At 52.5% G+C, this 22,297-nt stretch overlaps 1 protein-coding gene across 1 annotated transcript in view; it reads left to right on the top strand.

Annotated features, from left to right (window-relative positions):
• Nucleotides 1-1,953: 1,953 nt before the first annotated feature.
• B4GALNT3 (beta-1,4-N-acetyl-galactosaminyltransferase 3) overlaps nucleotides 1,954-22,297 on the top strand; it is a 59,605-nt gene continuing 39,261 nt past the window's right edge. The window contains exons 1-3 of the mRNA XM_086886298.1: nucleotides 1,954-1,965; nucleotides 2,059-2,309; nucleotides 2,409-2,752. Of these exons, the coding sequence (XP_086742424.1) occupies nucleotides 1,954-1,965; nucleotides 2,059-2,309; nucleotides 2,409-2,752 (607 nt within the window). The remainder of the gene's footprint in view (nucleotides 1,966-2,058; nucleotides 2,310-2,408; nucleotides 2,753-22,297) is intronic.

Genomic DNA, 22,297 nt, shown 5'->3' with positions numbered 1-22,297 from the left:
CCCTGGAGGGCTGTCCCAACACAGACACTGTTCCCTGTTCCTCACCTGAACATCTCAGCTGCTCCTGTCCCTGGAGGCCTGGTCTCCACACTGCACACAGGGTGCACGAGGGGGCTGCAGCTCTGGCCATGCTCTTGTGTCCCTTGGGATGCCTGAGGATTTGAGGCTGTGAGAGTACTAGTGGACTTGAGATAAAAACAATTGTGAGGTGGTTTTAAACATCACTGCCAGAACCTTATCCCTGGACGTCTGTTCTGTCTGCAATGAGTAAGTGGCCCAAAATGAGTTATTTTAAGTACAGTGCAGAACTATTCAAGTTTATGAGTTCACTTTTTATTACACATTCAGATTAATTTGTTCATTAATACTGTTCTGTTGTAACTATATTGTAACAGATAGCACCATGCCATAGTCATTTCCTTAAGCTTTTTCTCCAGGGACAAGAGCTCTTCTGTATCACAGCACAGTTCTGTCAGGAAAGTTTCTTTAGAAGTTGACAATGCTACTGTGAGCCTTTACTTTCACTTTTCCCTTCCCTCCATTTTAGAGCAATGTTCACTAGAGAAATATGTGATTACTTCTCTTAATATGCAACAAAGTGCAGTTGTTATTTTTCAAGCATGTTTGTTTAAGAAATGCAGACAACTCTCTGCTAAGAATACATCATTCAATTCTCATTTTTTAAATGGCAAAGTTTAATTTAGACCTGTATTTATTACACACTTTTCTTAGTATTTTCTGTCTTTTCTGGAACAAATATAAGAACTTGGTTTATTTCTCTCATGCTGGATAAACCTCCAGAAGCTCTAACAGGGCTGTGCCCTCGTGAGTCCTGCCTTGTAGTGATTAAACCACGCACAGCTCCCTGTTTTCAGCTGTGTGGGTGCTGCTGGGGTCTGGCTATGGGCAGCTCTCCCTGTTTGCACTGGAGGAATCACCCCCATTATTCCAGCTCGGATGGTGGATGTGCATCTGCAGCCTCAGACAGGGCAGGAAGGAGGAACACAAGCCCTGGAGCCTCTGAAGCTGCACACTGGACCTGGTTCCAGGGGGGCTGGGGAAGGCCAAGGACAGAGCCACTCACTTGTTTTCAGCTTGAGAAGCATCTCTGGCTCTGCACTGGGGCACAAGCCCCTGGATGTGCTTTGCCTGAGCAAGAGAAACCTCCCCAGCCCAGAGCTGAGGGGAGACACTCATGTGAAGGAAACCTCTCATCCTTGGTCCTTCCCAGCTGTGTGACAGGCTCCAGCAGTGGCTCTGGGCGCTCCTCAGCCCTTGGTGCTGGGGTGTGGATGCTGCTGCAGCTCCCCAGCCAGGGCTGGCACTGTCCCAGTGTCAGTCTGTCCCTGCTGGGGCTCACACGCTGCTCCGTGTCCCTCCCTGTCACTCAAAGGGCTTCTGGCACGTTTTTAAAGCTAAAGAACAGCAAGTGTCCTTTTGTGCAGCCTCAGGCTTCAGAAGGCTGCTCTGAATAGGGGTCTCAGGAAAGAAAAGGAGTACCATTATCCCATTAATTTTAAACACCAGCTTCAGGCTGAGAGTTCCCCTTGGTGGTCCCACACAGCCCAGGAGCTGCAGCTGGGCAGGAGTGGGGCTGTGAAGGAAAGCAGCTGCCACCAGTGACCCAACATCTTTTTGGAAAGGGGTAACTCTGGGCTGGCTCCCCAGCTGGATCCACGATGCACATCCCAGATGTTATCTCCCATCTTCCTTCACCGAGGAGGAACCCAGCTGGCACCTTCCAACACAGCTTGGTGCTGTGAATGAAACCAACAGCATGGGAAGGACTCCGAGAAGTCACTTCAAAAGCGTGCTTGAGACACAGAGTGAAGCAGCAATTTCAGCCGGGGAAGGTCCCGGTGTTCCTGTGAGCCCCTCATCCTCCCGCTGAGGGGTGTGATGGTGTAACATCAGCTTTGGGGGCTTCAGCAGCCTCCTCCTCCTCACCGAGCAATGCCCTTCCAAGTGCGTGCACCTGTTGCACCAGGTGAAAGACACTTTCAAATGGATTCAGCTCTCTGAAACAGCGTGAATTTGAATGGTTCCCCCTCGTTCTAGTTCCTCCCGGCAGAGGAGTTATCCTCTCCCGTCCCCTGGCCCGGGGATGCTCCCGCCGCCCCGGGAGCGGCTGCCGGCGGCCTGCGGGGCTCCCCCCGGCAGCGAGGCGGCTTTCTGCGGGGCTCCCCCCGGCAGCGGGGCGGCTTTCTGCGGGGCTCCCCCCGGCAGCGGGGCGGCTTTCTGCGGGGCTCCCCCCGGCAGCGGGGCGGCTTTCTGCGGGGCTCCCCCCGGCAGCGAGGCGGCTTTCTGCGGCCGGGCAGGAGCGGAGCCCCGGGCGGGGCGGGGGCAGAGCGGGGCCGGAGCTGCCGGGGGGCTCCGCCCGCACCTGGGTCCGCCCCGCTCCGGGGGAGCGGCGGGGCCGAGCGGGAGCAGCGGCAGCAGCAGCAGCAGCATGTCCCGGGCCCGGAGCGCGTCCCGGGGCCGGAGCAGGTCCCGGAGCAGCAGCAGGTCCCGGGGCAGCAGCAGCAGCAGCAGCAGCAGCAGCAGCAGCAGCAGCAGCAGCAGCAGCAGCAGCAGCAGCAGCAGCAGGGCCCGGAGCCCGGCGCCCTGAGCGGCGCCATGCGGGGCCGGCTGCTGGCGCGGCTGCGGCGCCGGAGGCAGCTGCGGCTGCTGCTGGCCCTGGCCGCGCTGGCCCTGGGGCTCTGGGCCGCCTACCTGGAGCTGCTGGCCGGCGGCGGGGCTGTCCCGGAGCGCAGTGAGTGACCCCGGGCTCCTGGGGGGGAGCGGGGCTCCGGGGCTCGGGCCGGGCACGCCGCGCTCCTGGGCAGCCCCAGCGCTGCGCCCTTCCCGGGCCGGAGCGGGGAGAGAGCGGGGAGAGAGCGGGGACAGGAGCGGGGACAGGAGCGGGGAGGGAGCGGGACAGGAGCGGGGACAGGAGCGGGGAGGGAGCGGGGACAGGAGCGGGGACAGGAGCGGGGAGAGAGCGGGGCAGGAGCGGGACAGGAGCGGGGACAGGAGCGGGGAGAGAGCGGGGAGGGAGCGGGGCAGGAGCGGGACAGGAGCGGGGACAGGAGCGGAGCGGGGCAGGAGCGGGGACAGGAGCGGGGCAGGAGCGGGGACAGGAGCGGGGCAGGAGCGGGGACAGGAGCGGGGACAGGAGCGGGGCAGGAGCCGGGCAGGAGCGGGGGAAGGAGCGGAGCGGGGACAGGAGCGGGGCAGGAGCGGGGGAAGGAGCGGAGCGGGGACAGGAGCGGGGACAGGAGCGGGGACAGGAGCGGGGACAGGAGCGGGGACAGGAGCGGAGCGGGGACAGGAGCGGGGCAGGAGCGGGGAAGGAGCGGGGACAGGAGCGGGGACAGGAGCAGGGAAGGAGCGGGGAGGGAGCGGAGCGGGAGCGGAGCGGTGCCCGAGGGGGCTCCGGGTGCTGCGGGCTCCCTTTGCTCCCTCGGCCGGCTCTCTCCCCCTGTCGGGAGACCTGGCCGAAGGGGAGCGAGGCTGAGCCCGCAGCCGCGGCTCTGGGTGTCCCTCGCTCGGAGCCCGGGGCGAGGCTGCCAGGGCGCTTTGGGCGCTGCTGGGGGCAGGAGAGGCGCGGGCAGAGCCGGGGGAATGCTCCGGACAGCCTTGCGGGAGCACAGCGAGCTGCACTGCTCTGTCCCGAGGGCAGGAAAATCCCCTCGGTGCCATGGGGATTCTGGAGCTTCTCTGTTTTGAGTTACGGGAAAGTTTCGAATGGCGCAAGGTTTTGTAAAAGGCTGTGATGTTGCTGCCGTTCAATTGTTTCTTTAAACAATACCAGTAGTTGGTACTAATCTAATTTGAAAGTACACGTGCTAGTGTTTACCTGTAGCTACTTTGCAGTATTCCGGCCCTTTCATTAGGTGTTGTAAATCCCAATCCTCACTCCTGCCGCTCGGGCTGGGTCTCGGTCTCAAAGCTTTGGACTCTGGCTGTGCAAGGAGCACTTTCATTCACACAGGAGTGAATGTCTCCTGCCAAAAAGTCCATTACAGAACTTCAACCTGTACCTTTGCTGTGTATTAGATGTGATAGTAAGGCTCAAAACACGTATTTATTACTCCAGCAGTGTAACTGATCTGATTTCTTTGGCTAGGATAAACCCTCTAGTAATAATCCTCTTTTTATGCCTGGTGGAATGAGAAGATGAATTGTCCTACAAGTCTACTTTTCCTCTTCCATGCAATCTCACCATGCCTTTTACTGTACATCACCTGGGCAAAACCCCAGCGAAATTCTTAGAGAAGATTTGTACAGGTGGGCAGAGGCTTGTGTAGCAGAGCAAACCACTGAGAAGTGTTTAAAGCAGTGGTTATAGGGGGAGGGTGACACTGGGTCGGGTGTTTGGAGTTGTACAGCTGATGGGCCTTTCACTGCCAGCACTGCAAAGGGAGAAGGAGGGCTGGAGAGCAGGGACAGCAGAGACGTGCAGGAAAAAACAACTTTCTTAGTGAATTGGGTTCTTTGCTTTAAGACAGGGTTATTTTTACATCTCTGTTACAAAAGTCATCCTGTTCTAAGACCAAAACTGGAAACAGTGCGATGACCACAGTTACTACCAACTAAAACAGAACATGAACAAAATAATTGCATTATATTAAAGTTCAATTATATAAAGTTCCAGGTTCTCCCCAGTCCACCAGAGACGCTGCTGCTCATTGCAAACAGGAGGTATTTAAATGCTGCTGGAAAGGGTGGGAGGGTAAAATCCTCTGGCAGGCAGTTCCTCACGGCTCAGCATCACAGAGGGCTGTGGTCACACTGGGCACTTGGTGTCATGTTTTCTTGGCCTTGTAGCCAGAATCCTGGAACCTGCTAATAGGAGGAAGGTTAATCTGTGACCTTCCCCACCCTTCCTCTTGCCTTCCTACCTCTAAAAGCCTGTTTTGTTTTAAGAGAAATCTGAAATCTGAGCAGAAGACAAATAGTGTTTGTTTTCTTCTGGCTGTTAAAACTAAGTAATGTTTTTTTCTCTGGGGACAGGGGTGGCTGTGTTTGTGACTCCAAGTGGTGCCTCTTTCCAGGATCCCGGGAAGCTGGTGTAGGGGACAGTGATTCTGCAAGCAATTAATAGCTTCCCCTTGTTTCTGCATTGCTTTCTGTTGCATGTCCCAGGTGGGAACCCTATTGTAAGTCACTCCTGGGACCGACCAAGAGCTGCACCTCAATTTAGCTGATGCAACAGCCTCCCAGTTATTAATGATAAAACACAAAAGCTCTTTGTTGGGCAATTTTTCTAGGCAAAAGGCTAAAAGGCTTCTCCACTGGGGCCAGAAAGATGAAAAGCTGCTGGGCTTGAAAGATCTACAGGAGATCAGTGTTTCCATCTCCTGTATCTGTTACGGAGTTTCCTCTTGCCTCCCTGAAAGGCATCCCAGTGCAGCCTGTGGGTGGAAAGCCAGGTGTGTTTTCTCTTTCCAGAGAAGTGATTCCTCCTCTTGCAAAGTTGCAAGGACCCAGAGAGAATATGACTTTTCCTCTCAGCATGAGATGGAGCACAAGCCCCTCTGATGCCCCCACACCACCCCTGCTCTCAAGTCTCAGAGCAAGTCCTGTTCAGGCATGGTGGATCTCCTGGGCTTTGTGCTCCTCTCCTCCTGCTACCCTCCACATCAGTGTGTGCTGAAGAGAGCAGATGTCAGAGGCCCAGGGACAGGTGTTTGAGTAAGTGATGCTTAAAAATGTGGGGTCCTGACTGACCTCTGGAGGTATTTGCAGTTCTGCTGTGCAACGAAGTCAAGCATATAAAATAGTTTAGATAAAAGTGCATAAGGAGTCTAGGAGAATATCCTGTAATCATCAGTACCCACTGGCATTCAATGTTTCATCACCACGTGCTGGGAGAGTCTGGCACGAGGGAAACTTTGCTGTAGTGTTAAAGTCAAAGGTTGAGAGATCAGCCTGAGGTGCAGAACTTGTGCCTGGTGTACACCATGGCTTGGGATTTCTGTGTGCCAAAGCTGATCTGGAAAGTTGAGCTTTTTGGGAGCTTGGGATGGGCTGGAAGGGCACAGGGGATTGTATGGGCTCTTGTGAGTGATGGCTTTCCTTTCAAGGTGCTGCTGAAATGAGTAGTTGGTCAGGTAAAGGAAAAAACTGTTTTTCCCTTATGATGTGAGTGTTTTATGGTGATATTCCTACTCCTTCCCAGGGAGCCTTGTTGGCAGCAGGGCTGTTTGCTCACGAGTAGGAGGGTGTTTCTGTTGAGGGGTTTGCCTTTTTGTTCCTCTTTTTTGGTAATTGAGCATGTTTGGCTGGTTTGCTGCCCAATAAAGGTTTATAGGAATCTTTGCCATGTTTACAGCTGAGTGAAGAGAAACAAGCAGGCTGCTGTGAGCTGAAGATAGGCACACTCTCCTCACATGAAATGTGGTCTGTTGTCATCCAAAGCAAGTTGTAACAGGCAGGACAGTACCTCCCTGCCAGGAGCTGGAGGCAGTCTGCTCACTCCTGCTGCTGACAGGCACTAACCTCTGGAGCAGCCTTTCCACTAGGAATGTGCTCCTCATCTTTACCAGCTGCCACACAGCACACCTGGCTCCTGCTGGAGATGGGGAAACTTGATTATTTCAAGGGTGGATGAGGTGTTGGGCAGGGAGAAAACACAGAGGTCTGGAGAGCAAGTCCTGCATCCTGCCTTTACTGCTGTACTGCAGTTGGCTTGGCAGCAGGGGTGCAAGGGACAAGGGCAGGGAGAGGAAAACCCTCATCCCAAAATAAGGAAAACCCTCATCCCAAAATACTGCCACTCCCCAGAGCTGCTGCAGCGCTGTTTGGGTGGAAAAGGTGGTGGGTCTGACAGCTCCTCCTGCTGCCTCTGCTCCTCTGTGCCCAGCAGTGCAGACAGGTGTGCCTGAGGGAGCGAGGCTGGTGCCTGTGTTTGCAGGCCCCCCTTGCTCTGAAATCTTTGTCAACAGAGTGAAAACACAGCCTCATCCCTGGAGGAACTTGGAGGTGAGGTTGTTCCCAGCCACTGCTGTGCAGAATCTGTTTTTTCTGCTGCAGAGCCCGTGGTATTTCAGGAGTCTATAAATCATTTGCACTGCCTCTTTTTATTGCAGGTGTGTGTGTGACACTCTGAGCCAGGCACAAGGAGGGTGTTCAGGACCAGGCTGGAATCCTGGGAGGTGCAGCTTGTAGGAACAAGGAGTTGGGGCCCCCTTTTTTAACCTGCCCTTCCCAAGTGCTCCAGCCTCCCCCTGTTCCTCCACATTTTATTGTTGTGAGTAAATAACGCTGGGAGTGTGCTGTCTTCCCCTCTTGGGCTGTGAGTGGTTTGTGTCTCAGCGTTTCAGAGTGCTGCTTCTCTCACTCAGGAGTGCACACTCCCACTCTCTCAAGTGGAAAATAGGAGGGGCTCAGGAGAAACTACGGAAATGTGCAAATAAAGAAGTCCTTATGGCAAGACTTCCAGCTCCCCAGGATGCACATCTTCAGGGTCCCTTTGCTTTCCCAGAACAGTGGCTTCCCATCGTGCCTGCCCCGTGTGAGCTCTAACCCTCAGACACCCCGGGCACGAAGGGCAGGGTGAGCTGTCCTGGTGGGAGCAGACAGGTATGTGAGTTAGCACCAGAGGAATATCTGCCAGAAAGGTGAAGTTGGGCATTTAATGCAATGTATCGACTTCCTCCTCTGGCCTGGGTGCACAATGGGGAGCACAGCCAGGGCTGCAGGTTCATTCCTGCTCGGGGCTGGCTCTGGCAGTGCCCCACAGGCAGGCTGGGCTGCTGGGGCATGCATGGTGTCCTTCTCCTGCACGGCTGGTGATCTCCCCCAGCTCCCTCCCTGGCCCTGGACAGCAGCAGGGCCCTGCTCTGCAGTGCTGTGTGAGGGGTGCATTTCCTCTCTGTGCCAGCTGCTGGCACAGGCACCCCCTCAGAGCACCCCATCCCAGCTGAGGGCAGGCTCTGTGTTACCATGCAGCTTCCACGTGCTGCTCCTGGGCCTGGGGGGACACTGGGGAGCCTTTGGGACAGGGATCTGTGCCAGGCAGCAGCATTCCCAGCAGCACTCCCAGCAGCATTCCCAGTGCTCACAGGGATCTGTGCATTCCCAATGCTCACAGGGATCTGTGCCAGGCAGCAGCACTCCCAGCAGCATTCCCAATGCCCACAGGGATCTGTGCCAGGCAGCAGCATTCCCAGCAGCATTCCCAATGCCCACAGGGATCTGTGCATTCCCAGTGCTCACAGGGATCTGTGCATTCCCAATGCTCACAGGGATCTGTGCATTCCCAATACCCACAGGGATCTGTGCCAGGCAGCAGCACTCCCAGCAGCACTCCCAGCAGCATTCCCAGCAGCATTCCCAATGCTCACAGGGATCTGTGCATTCCCAGTGCTCACAGGGATCTGTGCCAGGCAGCAGCATTCCCAATGCCCACAGGGATCTGTGCCAGGCAGCAGCATTCCCAGCAGCATTCCCAGTGCTCACAGGGATCTGTGCATTCCCAGTGCTCATAGGGATCTGTGCATTCCCAATGCCCACAGGGATCTGTGCCAGGCAGCAGCATTCCCAGTGCTCACAGGGATCTGTGCATTCCCAGTGCCCATAGGGATCTGTGCCAGGCAGCAGCATTCCCAATGCTCACAGGGATCTGTGCCAGGCAGCAGCATTCCCAGCAGCATTCCCAGCAGCATTCCCAGTGCTCACAGGGATCTGTGCATTCCCAGTGCTCATAGGGATCTGTGCATTCCCAATGCCCACAGGGATCTGTGCCAGGCAGCAGCATTCCCAGCAGCATTCCCAATGCCCACAGGGATCTGTGCCAGGCAGCAGCATTCCCAGCAGCATTCCCAATGCCCACAGGGATCTGTGCATTCCCAGTGCTCATAGGGATCTGTGCATTCCCAGTGCTCATAGGGATCTGTGCATTCCCAATGCTCACAGGGATCTGTGCCAGGCAGCAGCATTCCCAGCAGCATTCCCAGTGCAGGCAGGTTGCAGGCAGCAGGGGGGTCTCTCCAGGGCTCACTTTGAGGCTCCTGCTGCAGCAGCAGCCCGGGGCTCAGGCTGGCTGTGGCATCCCTGCACTGCTGCTGCTGCTGCAGCTGCATGTGCTGCAGCCAGTGCCATCCTGGCTGCTGTTTGTCCCCTTGGAACGTGGCCTGCAGTTTGTCAGGCTCAGCAGATCCCTGGCCCATTAGCCAGGATGAGCTGTGTAAATGAGCTGTTGTGCCATCTCTTGGTGTGCCAAGGATGACAGGTTTGTAGGGGGGCTCAGGGTGCCCTGGGCTGCCGAGGACAGACAGAGGACAGAGGCTCCTGTGTGCCTGCCCTCGCCTGCAGCTTCAGGCAGATGGGAGGGAAGGTGCATGTCATCCTTCCTCTGGTGCTTTGACATCTGCAGGATGTCCTCTCCTGGGGACTGAACTGCCCTGCAGGTCCTGGCAGCTGCGAGAGGAGCAATGCTGGGGTTCTTCCTCCAGTGCTGGCAGTGCCAGCCTCGGGAATTTCTATATTTTGTTAGTGTCCCTTGCCTGGTTGTTCTTGCTCTGCACTGATGTTACTTCTTACAGTCACTTCCCAATTCCATTGCTTTTTTTAGGCTTGCAGTAATAGCTGAGAAGGACTTTCCAGAAAAGGAAATAAGCTGGTTTATTTACATTTGGTGTGAGATTTCTGAAAGACCCATGTATCCAAGGGCCAGGTTCACAACTGTTTCCACCCCAAGCACATGGGTCTTTCAGAAATCTCACACCAAATGAAATTTAGAATTTAGAAATTCACAGTGTGTGTGCCATGAGCCAAACCAAAGTACACCAGGGTCTTGAGCAGTATTGCTCTGTATTTCTGTTTTTTTGAGAAGACTTCCCCATCCCAACATGCAAAGACCTTGATGTTCCTGATCTGGAGAGAGTTCCATGATGCTTTAAGATGTTTAGATGGTCTGGGATAATGCTGCCATTAAGTTCTCCTAAGACATCACAGAAAAATAATTTGTGTTGCCATAATAAATAATTTAAATCAACTACACAGAATAATGATACTCAAGTAGTCAGTCTTTAAGATGTTGAAGCATTTCAGACAATCCAAAGCTTGTTGGGTGGACTTGAGTCCCCTTGAAGCATCAGTGCCAACCCAAAGATCACTAATTCTGATTTAATAATTTCCTAAGGCTTAGTTATTTCAGCATTTTCTGATTATTTCCCATTTCAGTTGTCCTTGGGGGTTTTTTAGGGAGAAGAGAGGTCAGTGTGGGGTTTTTTTCCCAACTTCTAAAAGAAGGGGATTAAGCTGTGACAGATTACAGCAAAGTTGTCACATCTGGGGCTATTTTTCCTTTTCCATGTCACTGTTTTCCATCAGAGATAACAAATGGTAAGTCCCAGGCCTTTGCACCATCCATGGGGCTTTCCTCTCTTACTCCAGTGACCTCGATGTTAATTTCTGGCAATTCAGATATTCTTGGGTTGTTAGGTTTTTTTAGCAGCTGGAAATTGCCAGCCAGTGCTAGTCAGTAATGTAAAAGCACTGAACACAGCTCTGAGGCTTGCCTGGGACAGGCACGTGTTTTCTTTTTGACTTTCTTTTCCCCATGCCTTCTGAATTGTGAGCATTAGGAACTTACATGGCCTCCTGTGTTTCACTGAAATATGTAAATTCAGGCTCACTGAACCGTAGTTCATTGTCACATGCTGCTGTGTCCCATTTACCAGTAAAAATATTTGGTCTGTGTCATCACCTGTGATGGCCACAGAATTGCCTATTAGAGCCCTCTTGGAGTGGGGATAATCTGCATTTATGAGATGTCTATTTTTTCCTGCCATTCTAAATAAATCTTTCTACCCTCCTTGAAGAGGTTCCTTATTTATTTCCATGTCATTAGTGTGGGCTTGGCCCTTATATTTGGAGTTGGCAGCTCTGACATCTTCCTCCGTGCTGCCGCTCGCTTGAGCCTGGTTAAGGTATCTGCAGCCCTTCTCCTAAATACTTCACTTCCTAAATTAGCTTTATTTCTGTTTCGTAATGCAATTTTCTGTAAAACTGCAGCAGTCATGTCTGGGTGCTGTTAACCCCATCAGAGCTGCAGAACAGAATGTATCATGGGCAGAGAAAATCCAGTCCAGAGCACCCTGTGCCGAGAGGCTCCTCCAGCACTGCTCTGCAGCAGCTGCCACAGCCCCTGCTTTGTTGTAAGCAGCCCAGTTGGGAGTGTTGTGTTTGTTTTCCATCAAAAAATGCAAAATAAACAAACAATCTACCAAAACCAAGTTTTCCCATCGAACCTGACTGAACTATCATTTCCAGAGGTGTACCTGGGTCATTGCCTGCCTTACATAAGGAGTAAATAGCAATTGCAAAATGAGACTTCTCCCATGTCTTGCAAACATCAATGCCTGTTTGTATCAGAACAAATCCTGTCACTGGCAGCGATGCCCCACAGTCTGTACTCTCATTCCAGTGGGAGGGAGTAGTTACTTGCATCTACTTGGAAATTCAAGGTAACATCCAAGCCAAGGGCTTAAGAACGAAGGCGTTACTAAGTTCTTTCCCAGCTCATGTGTTGCTTACTTTTCTTGTTAGGGGAACAACAGCAAACAGAAAGGCAGTGAGGTTTGTTTTTGAGTCTAGAGTAGAGCAGGGGTGAACCTTGAGGAAGGAAGTGCAGCCACCTCCTGGGCCCGTGAGCTGGCTCTGTGGGACTCGCTGGAGCGGCCAGCGAGGCTGAGCCTCGTCCCCTGCAGCCACTGCCTCGTGCTGGGAGCCCCCTGCACCTCTAAGTGCAGGGACTGTGGCTCTGACCCCCAGCTCCCCCAGCTTCCCAGGCTGTTCAGAGCAGAGATCCCACAGCAGCAAGGCAAGTGGTTGCCCACTTTTTTGTGGGAAGGCAGATAGGGACACAAGGGAGGAGTTGGGAGGAGTTGGGAGGCCACTGGCCTCATGTGGTAGCGATGTAAATATCTGCGTGGATCTAAATTCATACGGCTTCTGGAAAGATTTTCAGTGCTAAACAGAGCCTGAATGGTGGTTTGTGGAAAAAGGTTTTGCCAAGCTGATGCTTGGTTTGTCTCCATGTGCTGACTGGACCACCAGCTGTAAGTGCTGCAGGCCCCAGAAGTGGTTTGGTATCGACCATCATTCTCCTCTCCCCTCGCAGGCAGGGGCAAAACCCTCTTTACCCAGCTGTTTAATTGCTCAGGCCCTAAGCAGTCGGGTTTGTGGGATGAGGAGCATGGCAGAGCTGGTTTCATCACCTTTTTTTGCCCATGTGCCTTGGCTGCTCTGTCTCTGTCACCAGTTCCCAGGGCCGGTCCTGATCAGCTCTTTTTTGGCTGTTTCCTCAGGCAGGAAGGGCTCTGTGAGTTGTATGAGTTGAAGGACAGTTGTGCTGCTCTGTCTTGTGCTATGTTGGGAGCTTATTTATACTTGAAAAGATGTATTCTTGGATCCTGTCTCTGCTGGTTTGGTTAATTCTTCAGGGAATTTGTGAGACCAGGGTTTGACAGAATTTAACCTTGGTAATGGGCGTTTTCCTTTTCCATGGAATTACTGGCTGTAGCTGATAATCTGTATTTACCTGTTCATGTTGCTTGCCTGCTCCATTAGCCGAGCTGAGATTCTCAGCATTGAGCCTGAATTTAATTTGCTTTTTCTGCCAGAGCCTTTCATCCCTTGGCAGTTTCTGTGCTGCTGCCATGGTGCTGCTCACCTTCACCTAGTCTGCAGCAGATCAATGCCTCGGCCTTTCTTGTTCCCTTCCCCTCTCTCTGAGCCTTCATCTCCATCCCTGCTCTGAAGCTGCTGTGCAGAGGTTGCTGGCACAGCTCTGCACTTGGGGTCCCTCTGGGCACGCTGCCCTTTCCAGGCCACCTCCCTGTGGCTCCTGCTGCTGCAGTGGGCAGAGGAGGCTCCTTGCTGCTGGGGCAGGGGAGGGTGCACCTGCTCTCTGAAGCCCTGCTGCAGCCTGCCTCGCTCTGGCTGCTGTCATTGCAGTTTCTGAGCTGCCTGCATTCCATCAGCCCCGGCCGATTTCCTCCGCTTTGCAAATGCTGCTTTGCCAATGACCTCTGGGTCTTCCAGTGGTCTTTTTGAGTGCTTTTTCCCAAAACTGCATGCTTCCCAAAAGGCATAAAAACCCCATAGTTGGGGTTTTTTCCATTTTTATTTTTCTTTTTATTCTTTATAAATTTTATTTTCACCTTTTTTTTTACAACTCTCTGAGTTCGATACACAACACAGGCAGATTGAGGAGGGCAAGCAGCATTTTAGCAAGTTTTGCAGCTCATGCAAAGAAAGAAGAAGTGAAGGTCAAACCAGCAGAAGAGGAAGCATTTGCAAGTACAGATGACAGAAATGATTTAACAAAAGTAAGGAGTGGCCAAAAAGGGGACATAGTGAGATGAGTCTCAGAACAGTGTGATCAGAAAATGCCAGTGGCCACTAAAATATTGTGATGTGGAAGGAACTGAAGGCTAGATTAGAAGCACTCTTGCTCCAAAATGTAAGAGCATATTTCACACCTGTCTCTTGACCAACTAGGGCATGGAGAGGAGAGAAAATAGAGAGGAGAGGAAGGCATGTTCCAGTCTGATGACTGTTCCTGCCAAAAGGGACATGAAATTCCCCTTTTCCTGCAAATAGCAGAGAAATGGGAGCAGCTGGGATAGCTGCACTAGCTGTGTCTTGTGCATTTGACTATCCAGCTTGGAAAGTGGCCTCTCTGTATCTGGAGGTGTGTGCAGGTGATGTGTGCCAGCCTCTGCCAGGTTTCCATCACGTTAGATGGGTGAGGAAGAGGAGGATGAGGGAAGAGCTCCAGGAGCTGGAGGGGATGTGGTACTGGCAGGGTCCACCCTTGCTCCTGTCTCAGCTCTGGGCACAGGTGCCTCTCTCCCCTGTGATTTCATGCTGGTGAAGTAAAGGAAACAAAGCTGTCAGGTGTGTCTCTGGCTTCCCTTTCCTTTTCCCTGCTGGAGGTGGAGCGAGCACTGTCTGTGTGAAGGACATCAAGGTATTTTTAGCATGGGTGAAGAAAGGCAAAGTAGAAAATCCATGGGCAAATATCCACAGGCTGGGGGAGAAGGTGGCTGTGTCTTGCCCTTTCCACCTCACACAAATCTGGCAAGTCCTGGTAGAGGATTTTTCCCTGGTGCTGGCAGCCCACGCTCCTGGCAGCTCCTGGCTCTGTGTGCTGGCACTGGCAGCGTGGGAGGTTGGGATGGAGCCAGCCTGGGGCAGTGGCACTGCTGGGCCAGGGACTTAAGGCATTTGTGCCACTTCATCTCACAAGCCTGAGAGGATGGACTTGCCTTTTCCTAGATATTCTGTGATGGAAAAGTGGCTTTTTCCTGCACTTGCTGGTAACAGTGAGGGACCTCCCTGCCCTTAGTGATTGTCATTTACTGACAAGTGGGTAAAGTGCTTCTTCCATGTTCCCTTCCCCTTGCTGAACTCTGTTCTGATGCTGGCTGCTGGCAAAAATACCGATTTCTAACCAGCCAGCCACTTGAAATGGCCTGCCTGTGCTGTGTGGGGCCATCCAGGAGAGCCTCAGTTCAGCTGCAGCTTGTGCCAGGCTGAGCATCCCTGCCAGGGCCCTGCAGAGCTGCTGGGAGCTGCTTTAGGCACTGTGCAGTGGGGATCCCCTCCCTGGAGCAGGCCTTGGGAAGGGACTGCTGCTTCCCTGGTGCTGGGGCAGCACACACTGCCAGCCCTGGGGCAAATGGAGCGGGGCTGGAGGTGCCCCTGCGTCCCTGTGCTAAATGCAGCTCTGCACCAGCTTTGTTTAATGGTTTGCTGCCTCCCCTCTGGGTGTTCACAAGCTGGGTGTTCACAAGGGCTGCAGAGATCTCTGCTCAAAGTTAAGCTGCTAAAATTCACAGAGATGCCTGGGGTGGGCCCAGCAGGTCTCAAGACTGTTTACAGTTCTTGTCCCAGACCCTGAAACTGGAGTGGTTCAAGTGGGTGACCTGCTACTCTTTCCTGAGGGTGGTTTTTTGGCAGGCTGAGCAGGAGCCCTGTATCCCCTGCTGTTAGGTCAGGGTGTATTGCTCTAATTGTTGAATGAAATGAGGAAAAGGCAGCTTAAGGTCACTGGAAAGCTTTTTTGGGAGAGTGGAGTTTTGTACATTGCTGGGCTGAGGGTAGAAGCCCCGGGAGGAGCACAGCTTAGGTGTTTGATACTGGGCTGGTTCTCAAATCAGACAGCGCTTCTGGGGGGAGTCTCCCAGAGCAAGCGTATGCAAGTTAAGAGAAAAAACCAAAAACCAAGGAAAAAGAGAATGAGAGAGAGTGGTGATAGTGCAGAGTAAAACATTTGAGCCACCATTGTGCTCAGGACAACCCTTGTCCAGCCCTGGCCACCTTGGCAGGACAAGGCAGAGGCATGAGACTGTAGTGATATTTCTCATGAACGTAGTAGATGCACTTGTGCAGTTGGAGGAACATAAGTTATCATTCTTCCTTAATGCTTTCAGATTTTACCAGCTGTGTCTGTTGTGGGATTTGTCATTTCACTGTATGGCTTAAATGAAACTATACAATTCCCTGTGTGCATTTCTTTGTCAGTAATCCAGACTTTTAAAATTACTATCATTATTTAAAGTAGATGTGATGGTGCTGTCTGGATCTGTAGCTTTGTAAGGAAATAACAATTTTATTCTCTGCAGGTGTGTGTATCTCAAGTTCCAAAGGCATGTTCTGTGTGTAGAGGGTCTCTGTGTGCTCTAAGCACTACAAAATCAGCCCAGAGTCCAGAAACTCAGAAACTAGCAATTGAATCTCCCAGGAAAACAAAGGCCTAGCCTAATTTTGCATTGTGTGCCAAGTAGCCTCATGATAGCACCTTTTAATGTCCTGTGCTGCAAAGGCACCCGTGTTCCTTCTGTGTGCTGAGCACATCTGATGCAACCTGTTTGTTCCAGGTTGAGAAGTGCCATTTCCCACCAGAACTGCAGCACCTGTACTTCACTTGCAGGTATTCCAGCTGGGCAGGGAATTTGGTGCTGAGCTTCAGCGCTGGGGCAATTTTCCAGGGGTTTTTCACTACCCAAGGTGGCCTGTGAGGAGCTGATCTGTAAGAACATCCAGTTGCAGCTCTTCTCTCCCTGCTCTGGAGCAGAGGAGGCTGCAGTGTGGAGATGGGGTGAGGGTTTTGGCAGTAAGCTGTGTGCTCCAGGGCTCAGTGAGTTGCTTTATAGACCAGAGGCAATCTTCAACGCCAGCTTTACTATTCTGCATAAAAGCCTTGCATAAAGGGCTGCAGTGGTTTCCTTGTGTGGAGCCAGGGTGTGGGAGGCTTCATTACACCCTGCCCTGATGTTTTCACATCACAGTCAATGCCAAGATACAGCCTGGGATTCATGGGATCAGTCTTGGATGCAGTTTTAAAACATTGTGAGTGATGCTGGCTGGCATTTGCTGTCCACCAGAGGAGCAAGTGCTTTCAGGTACTTTCTCTCCAGTGCTGGTCCTTTGCTGCCAAGGGTTTCTCTTGTTGCCTTCCCTTGTGCATGGGGACAGCCAGGGCTCCTCTCTGTGCAGGGTGGTCATGCAGTGAAGGCACCACAGGTGGCAGGTTTCAGGAAACAGTATGTCCCTGTTCTGTGCTGCTGTCTCCCACATAAAACTGCCATTGTACATTTGTGGGCACATCACAGGGATGCTGCAGCTCCTGTAGCAGCTCCCTGCCTGGGGGAAGTGGGCAGCACCTGGATAACCCCAGCTTGTGAGTCAGTGATTGCAGCACTTGGTCACTCCTTGATGTTGTTGCACCAGCTTTTCCCTCCTCCCTCCTTCCCCACCCAAAGCCCCACATCGCTCTGCTCCTCCCTGCAAAACATCTCTCCTCCTGCCAAAAGGCATCCCTTCATCTCTGAGGCTGTCCACCCACCTCATCTCCCAGCTTCACGCTGCTCCCTGTGCTCTCTGGGCGTGTGGCTGTGCTCCCCACGCCTTCACTCCTCACATACCTGCCCACCCCAGCACACAAGTACCTGCTTGTTGCTGACCTCGCCTACTAAGTGCAGTTTCACTGTGCTCCCCTGAATGCTTTCCTGACCGTGAAAGCCTTGCCAAACTCCTGGGACTGCACAGCTTGCAGAATGTTACAGTCCTTTCACCTTCTGGCATCCTTTAGGGTGGAGAACAGCATTGATGTATGCCAGGGGTCAGATCCTGGAATAAATAAGGCATGACGTGGCCATTGCAAGTTTCCTTTCTAGGGTTGCAGCCGTGCATTTACATTTCAAATTCTTCCACCATCCCACACCATCTCCTCACCTGGGGGGTGGCACTGTGTGTTACAGAAGGGTTAGGATGTACAGAGCTCACAGTGGCACAGCTGGGAACCTCGGGGGAAGAATCAAGGAGCAAACAAATAATACAAATGTCATTGTGGGAGGCTGCTGTGGACCTCCCAGCCAGGACAGTGACACTGACAAATTATTCTTTGAGAAGCTGAGGGAACACTTCCAAGTCAACTGCCCTGGTCCTTTTGGAGACCTTTAACTTGCCAGAAGTTAGCTGGGGGTATCACACAGGTGGTACAACCAGGAGATCCAGAAAAGCTGGCTGTCAGCTTTATGGAACAGGTCCTAAGGGAGCTGACTCGGGAGGATGCCCTCCTTGATCTGCTGCTTGTCTGCAGAGAGGTCTCGCTGCTGGAGATCGATGGCTCGGCCACAGCGACCACAAAGTGATCAAGTTTAAAATCTCTGTTGGCAGGAGGAAAAGTGCCAGCAAAGCCTCAGCTGTGGGGATGAGGAGAGCAGGTGAGAGTCCAAATGACTTTGACACAGGGCTGAAGGGAAACTGAGGGAGTTTGCAGACCGTACAAAGCTGGGAGGAGCTGCTGACTCCCTGGAAGGGCCTGCAGAGAGACCTTGGCAGATCAGAGGGCTGGGCAATCACCAGCCATATGGAGTTCAGCAAGGGAAAGGGACACATTCTTCACCTGGGGTGGGGCACCCTGGCCATACAGACACACTGGGGAAGGAGATGCTGGCAGGCAGTGCCAGGAAAGGGCTCTGGGGGTCCTGGTCCGTGGTGAGTTGAACATGAGCCAGCAGTGCCCTGCAGCCAGGAGGGACATCCATGTCCAGCACAGCGTGGCCAGCTGGGCAAGGAAAGGGATTGTCCTGCTGTGCTCTGCACTGGGCCAGCCTCACCTTGTGCAGTTTGGTGCAGTTTGGGGTGCCACAGTGTAAAAAAGACATTGAGCCATTAGAGAGCATCCAAAGGAGGCCACGAGGAAGGTGAAGGGCCTTGAGGAGAAATGCTGTGAGGAGTGGCTGAGGACACTTGTTCTGGCCAGCCTGGAGGAGACTGAGGGGAGGATGAAGGGCAGATACTGATCTCTGTGGTGACCAGTGACAGGACCTGAGGAAGTGACCTGAAGTTGTGTCAGGGGAGGTTTAGTTTGGCTGTAAGAAGAGGTTCTTCACCGGGAGGGTGGTCACAGCACCAGGCCTGACAGAGCTCAAGCATTTGGACAACAGTCTTGGACACATGATGTGACTCTTGGGGATGGTGCCAAGCAGGGCCAGGAGTTGGACTCAGTGAGCCTTGTGGGTCCCTTTCAACACAGCATAATCTGTGATCTCAGGAGGCAGAGAGCTTAAAACAAAGAGTTGTCACTTTTAGCTCACTAAGACGAAACAAATACTGTTGCTGAAAAAGTTTAAAATTCCAAGAAATTATTTTTAAGTGGGGAGTCTTGTCTGTGCTTCCATTAGCCAAGATATCAGGTATTAGTAGTAGCTGTCTGGACACCAAGACAGTGTGTAGGGATCCTGAGATTTCAGCCCTGTGGCAAATTCTCCACATTTTTCGATGTAAAACCCGACAAGGGAATTTTGTTCTCTGGATGCACTGAGAGATGCACTGAGGTCTGTGTTGTGCACGTCTGAAGGGAGCTGGTGCAGAGGGTCTCCTTGACAACCCACCTGCTCTGCAGCACTTCCACGTTTCCTGTCCTGGCAGAGCCTGACTCTGGAGCTGCAGGCAGGCTTTGATGTGAGGGTCTGTGCAGGGAGCTGGTGCCAGCCTGCCTGCTGCTCTCTGCTTGCCAGGGACTGGCTCCCAAGAGCTGGCTGTCACAGAAAGCCTTTCTGCCCTCTCACAGCTCTAGCTCATGGACCTTCTCTTCATCACCTGAAAAATCTGGGATATTGAGGGTAGAAAGAAGGAGGGGTGCTTGTGACTATATCAAATGCAGGATGTCCAAGCCCCTCTGCCTTTCACTGTGTGCTGGAGGTGTTGCAGAGAGGAGGCTGACTGGTCATGGCCAAGAGAGCTGGATGTGAAGTGGGTGGCACTGGCTGAGGGGGGTGGAAATGCAGAAATCCAGGGGTGAATCCAGACCCCAGGCACCCTTCTTGCGCAGTGTGGGTGGCTGCTGGTCTCTGGGGACCAGCTGTACCTGGAGCTGAGTACAGCTGTCACAGGCAACAGTCACAGGACAGTGCCACGATCTGGGACACTTTCTCCAGGCCATGTGCACACAGCTGTTTTTATCCATCTCTTTGATCTGAGTGCAGACTCTGGCTCTGTCAGGTCATCTGGGCTTCTTGGCAGCTTCTAGAACCCTCCTTGTGTGGCTGTGGGCTGCTGTGGCAGTAAGCAGCAGTAACTCTGTGATTCCCCAGCACACACCTTGCCTGAGCACACCATTACCTGTGCCACAACACCGCTGGCCAAAGGTCTGCAGGGACTCAGGTACCAGCTCTGTGCACTTTGCTTGGGGATGTGGCAGTGGTGGAGGCAGAAACTGTTAAACAAGAAAGATTTGGCTGGACTCTGGTGTGAAAAAGAGCTGCAGCTGGGTGCAGCTGTTAGCACAGACCATCAAATCAGGAGAAGACATGCCTGTCTGCCATGCAGGCCTGGTAGGGGAATTTCAGTGCTGGTTCCTTTGAATGAGTAACCCTGGAACAGTTGCTAAGGGACAGAGATGGAGAGGCCAGGGATCAGTGGGAAATAGCAAGAGCACGAGCTAGGATTAGGATAAGTGTCTGAGGAAGCAGCTGCAGTGGTCAGGACTAGGGGGTGATGGGAAGGACTAGGGCAGCTGGCTGGGGGCAGTCAGAGGCAGCAGGACAGCACCATGCCCCATGGATGGTAGCACCACATGTGTGAAGACAGCACTGGAGTGCCAGGAAGGTGCCCATGCAGCAGAGGCACTGGCAGCATCGTGGGCTGAAAGGACAGGAAGGTGCAGGTGGCTGCTCATGGGACAAGGCTGTGGGCCAAGCACAGCTCCAGTTTGAGCAGGTGGGGCTCCACAGAGTTCCTCAGGCTCCTGCTGGCACAGAACAGAACCCAGCAGGAGTAACATCCATTGGCTGCCTTCAGCTTCATCTGCTCCACAGCAGGACACCCTTGGTCCTCCTGTCCTTTGCATTGCTGCCAAACTGAGGTGAAACACCTGGGTTTCCACAGGGATTTGCTTTAGGCAAGCTGGTCTCACCTCCAGGAATTCCTGCAGGAGTGGAGCAGAGGATGCCATTGCAGGAAGCATCCTGCTTGACATGGTCAAACTTGATGGCCTGGGGACACCTGGGTTTGAAAGCTGGGCCCTGGAAGTCTGGGTTTGCCTGGAGCTGCTCCCATGGCCCTTCACTGGTCAGCCCTTGTAGGGGTGTTAAACAAGATCAGAACTTCACTTCAGGGTCCTCAAAACCCTGCTGCTCAGGGGAGTTACTCCAGATTTACCACAGCACTTCTGAGCTCAAAGACAGGCCATAAGGAGCTAATTAAAGTCAGGCTGTATGAGATTTGAGATGCTCAAACCAGTACATCCTTCATCTGCATAACTGGATCCCTCTCAGTTACTGGAGTTGTTTGGAAAGGCCACAATGAAACGGGATGCCTTGCACCTGAGACTGAAAAATACAAGGAAACCTCTTTGAAAAACGGTCAGGCAGGCGCTGCTCAGGACGAGAAGTGACCCAGGAGTCACTCACTGGTCTGTATGGTAAAAAATTGGCTGTGCAACAAAGCTGTCTGCCTTGCTTGCTGCAGCTCATCAGAACATAAATAGAGTGAGACCACGGGCTGGATCGAAGCCCACGGAAGGCAGGGGCAGGGCTCCCGCTGGGCTGCAGCCAATACGGGCTGGAGCAGCTTTGTTTTAAAAATGGAAGAGAACATAAACAGGCATGACTGAGCTCTGACATTCCCTTGAACCCAGATACATCTCTGTCTGGAGCAGAGCAGCTAGTTCTGTGTGCTTCAGTGCTCAGGGATAGCATGAGGTCTCAGAAGGACCAAGGGGAAGGAAGAGCAGAGGTGGCTGAGGCAGAAGAGCTTTTCTTGTGACAGGATTTACTTGTGTAAGATCCCTGTGTCCTTACTTTCTTCCCCTGTGGAGAGAGACAATGCCAGTCCTACAGCAGAATTCAGAGTGGCTTTAGAGATGAAATCAGTCTCTTGATTTGCCTCAGCACCGTACCATTTAATGGGAGTTACACCATGAACCTGTGAAGCATTGTTTGTAAAATGAGTCTGCTGTGTATGTGCTGGGTGCTCTCAGCATAGTTAATCCTGTGCTGCAGGAGCCACTGATGCAAGTGGTGTGGCTGGTATTCTTTTTAAGGGTTGGATAATTTTATGACTAATAGTAACACTCACAACTATGCATGGGAAGAGAGGAGTAATCACAATTTGTGCTGCAGGGCATAATCTGACTGATTCTGTAGGTCATCAGGACATTTTTTTTTTCTTCTCTGTAAAGTAATACAGCTAAAGGTACTTCTGAAGGTTGTTTTCTTCTGCCTTTTAAACATCAGCTGTTGGCTGCTGGTCAAAGGTGGATTATCTGATGGGATGAACCAACGGCCTGATCTGCTAATTACTGAATTCCTACGTAAGGCTTTTATTTCCTGCACAGTGAGGTACTGTGCATACGCTGTGGCTTTTCAGAGAGACCCTTTCTTGTAAGATGGAGTTAAAGCACCAGCTCTGGTCCCTAATTGGAGGCAGCAGCAGCATTCAGTGAGTTTGGCCCATGTCTGCCTGCTGAGTAGCCCTAGGCAGGGCTCTGTGGTTTCTGTTCCATGCACAGGAGCTCTGTCTCTGGCAGAGAATCTTAGAGCTGAGTGGAGAAATTACAATGGATAATCTACCAGATTTATTTCACTTTGTTTGCTTGTGCAACTTCCAGGAACAGATCAAAATCTCTCCTATCTATGTATTTGATATTGTTTAGCAGTTGTATGGGCACTGCTTTTTCTTTTTTGTTTTCCTCCTGATCTGGCTAAGGCTAGCCTTTAGACAATCCAGGCCTGTTGTGAATACTTGTAAGAAGTGAATTAAAAACTGGCCCTCTCTGAGTAAACCAAAA

This window comes from Cyanistes caeruleus, chromosome 4 (assembly GCF_971803275.1).
Source record: "Cyanistes caeruleus chromosome 4, bCyaCae1.hap1.1, whole genome shotgun sequence".
In the NCBI taxonomy this organism is placed as follows: domain Eukaryota; kingdom Metazoa; phylum Chordata; class Aves; order Passeriformes; family Paridae; genus Cyanistes; species Cyanistes caeruleus.
The sequence above is the reverse complement of the archived record's forward strand: the minus strand, read 5'-3'. Positions and strand labels throughout refer to the sequence as shown.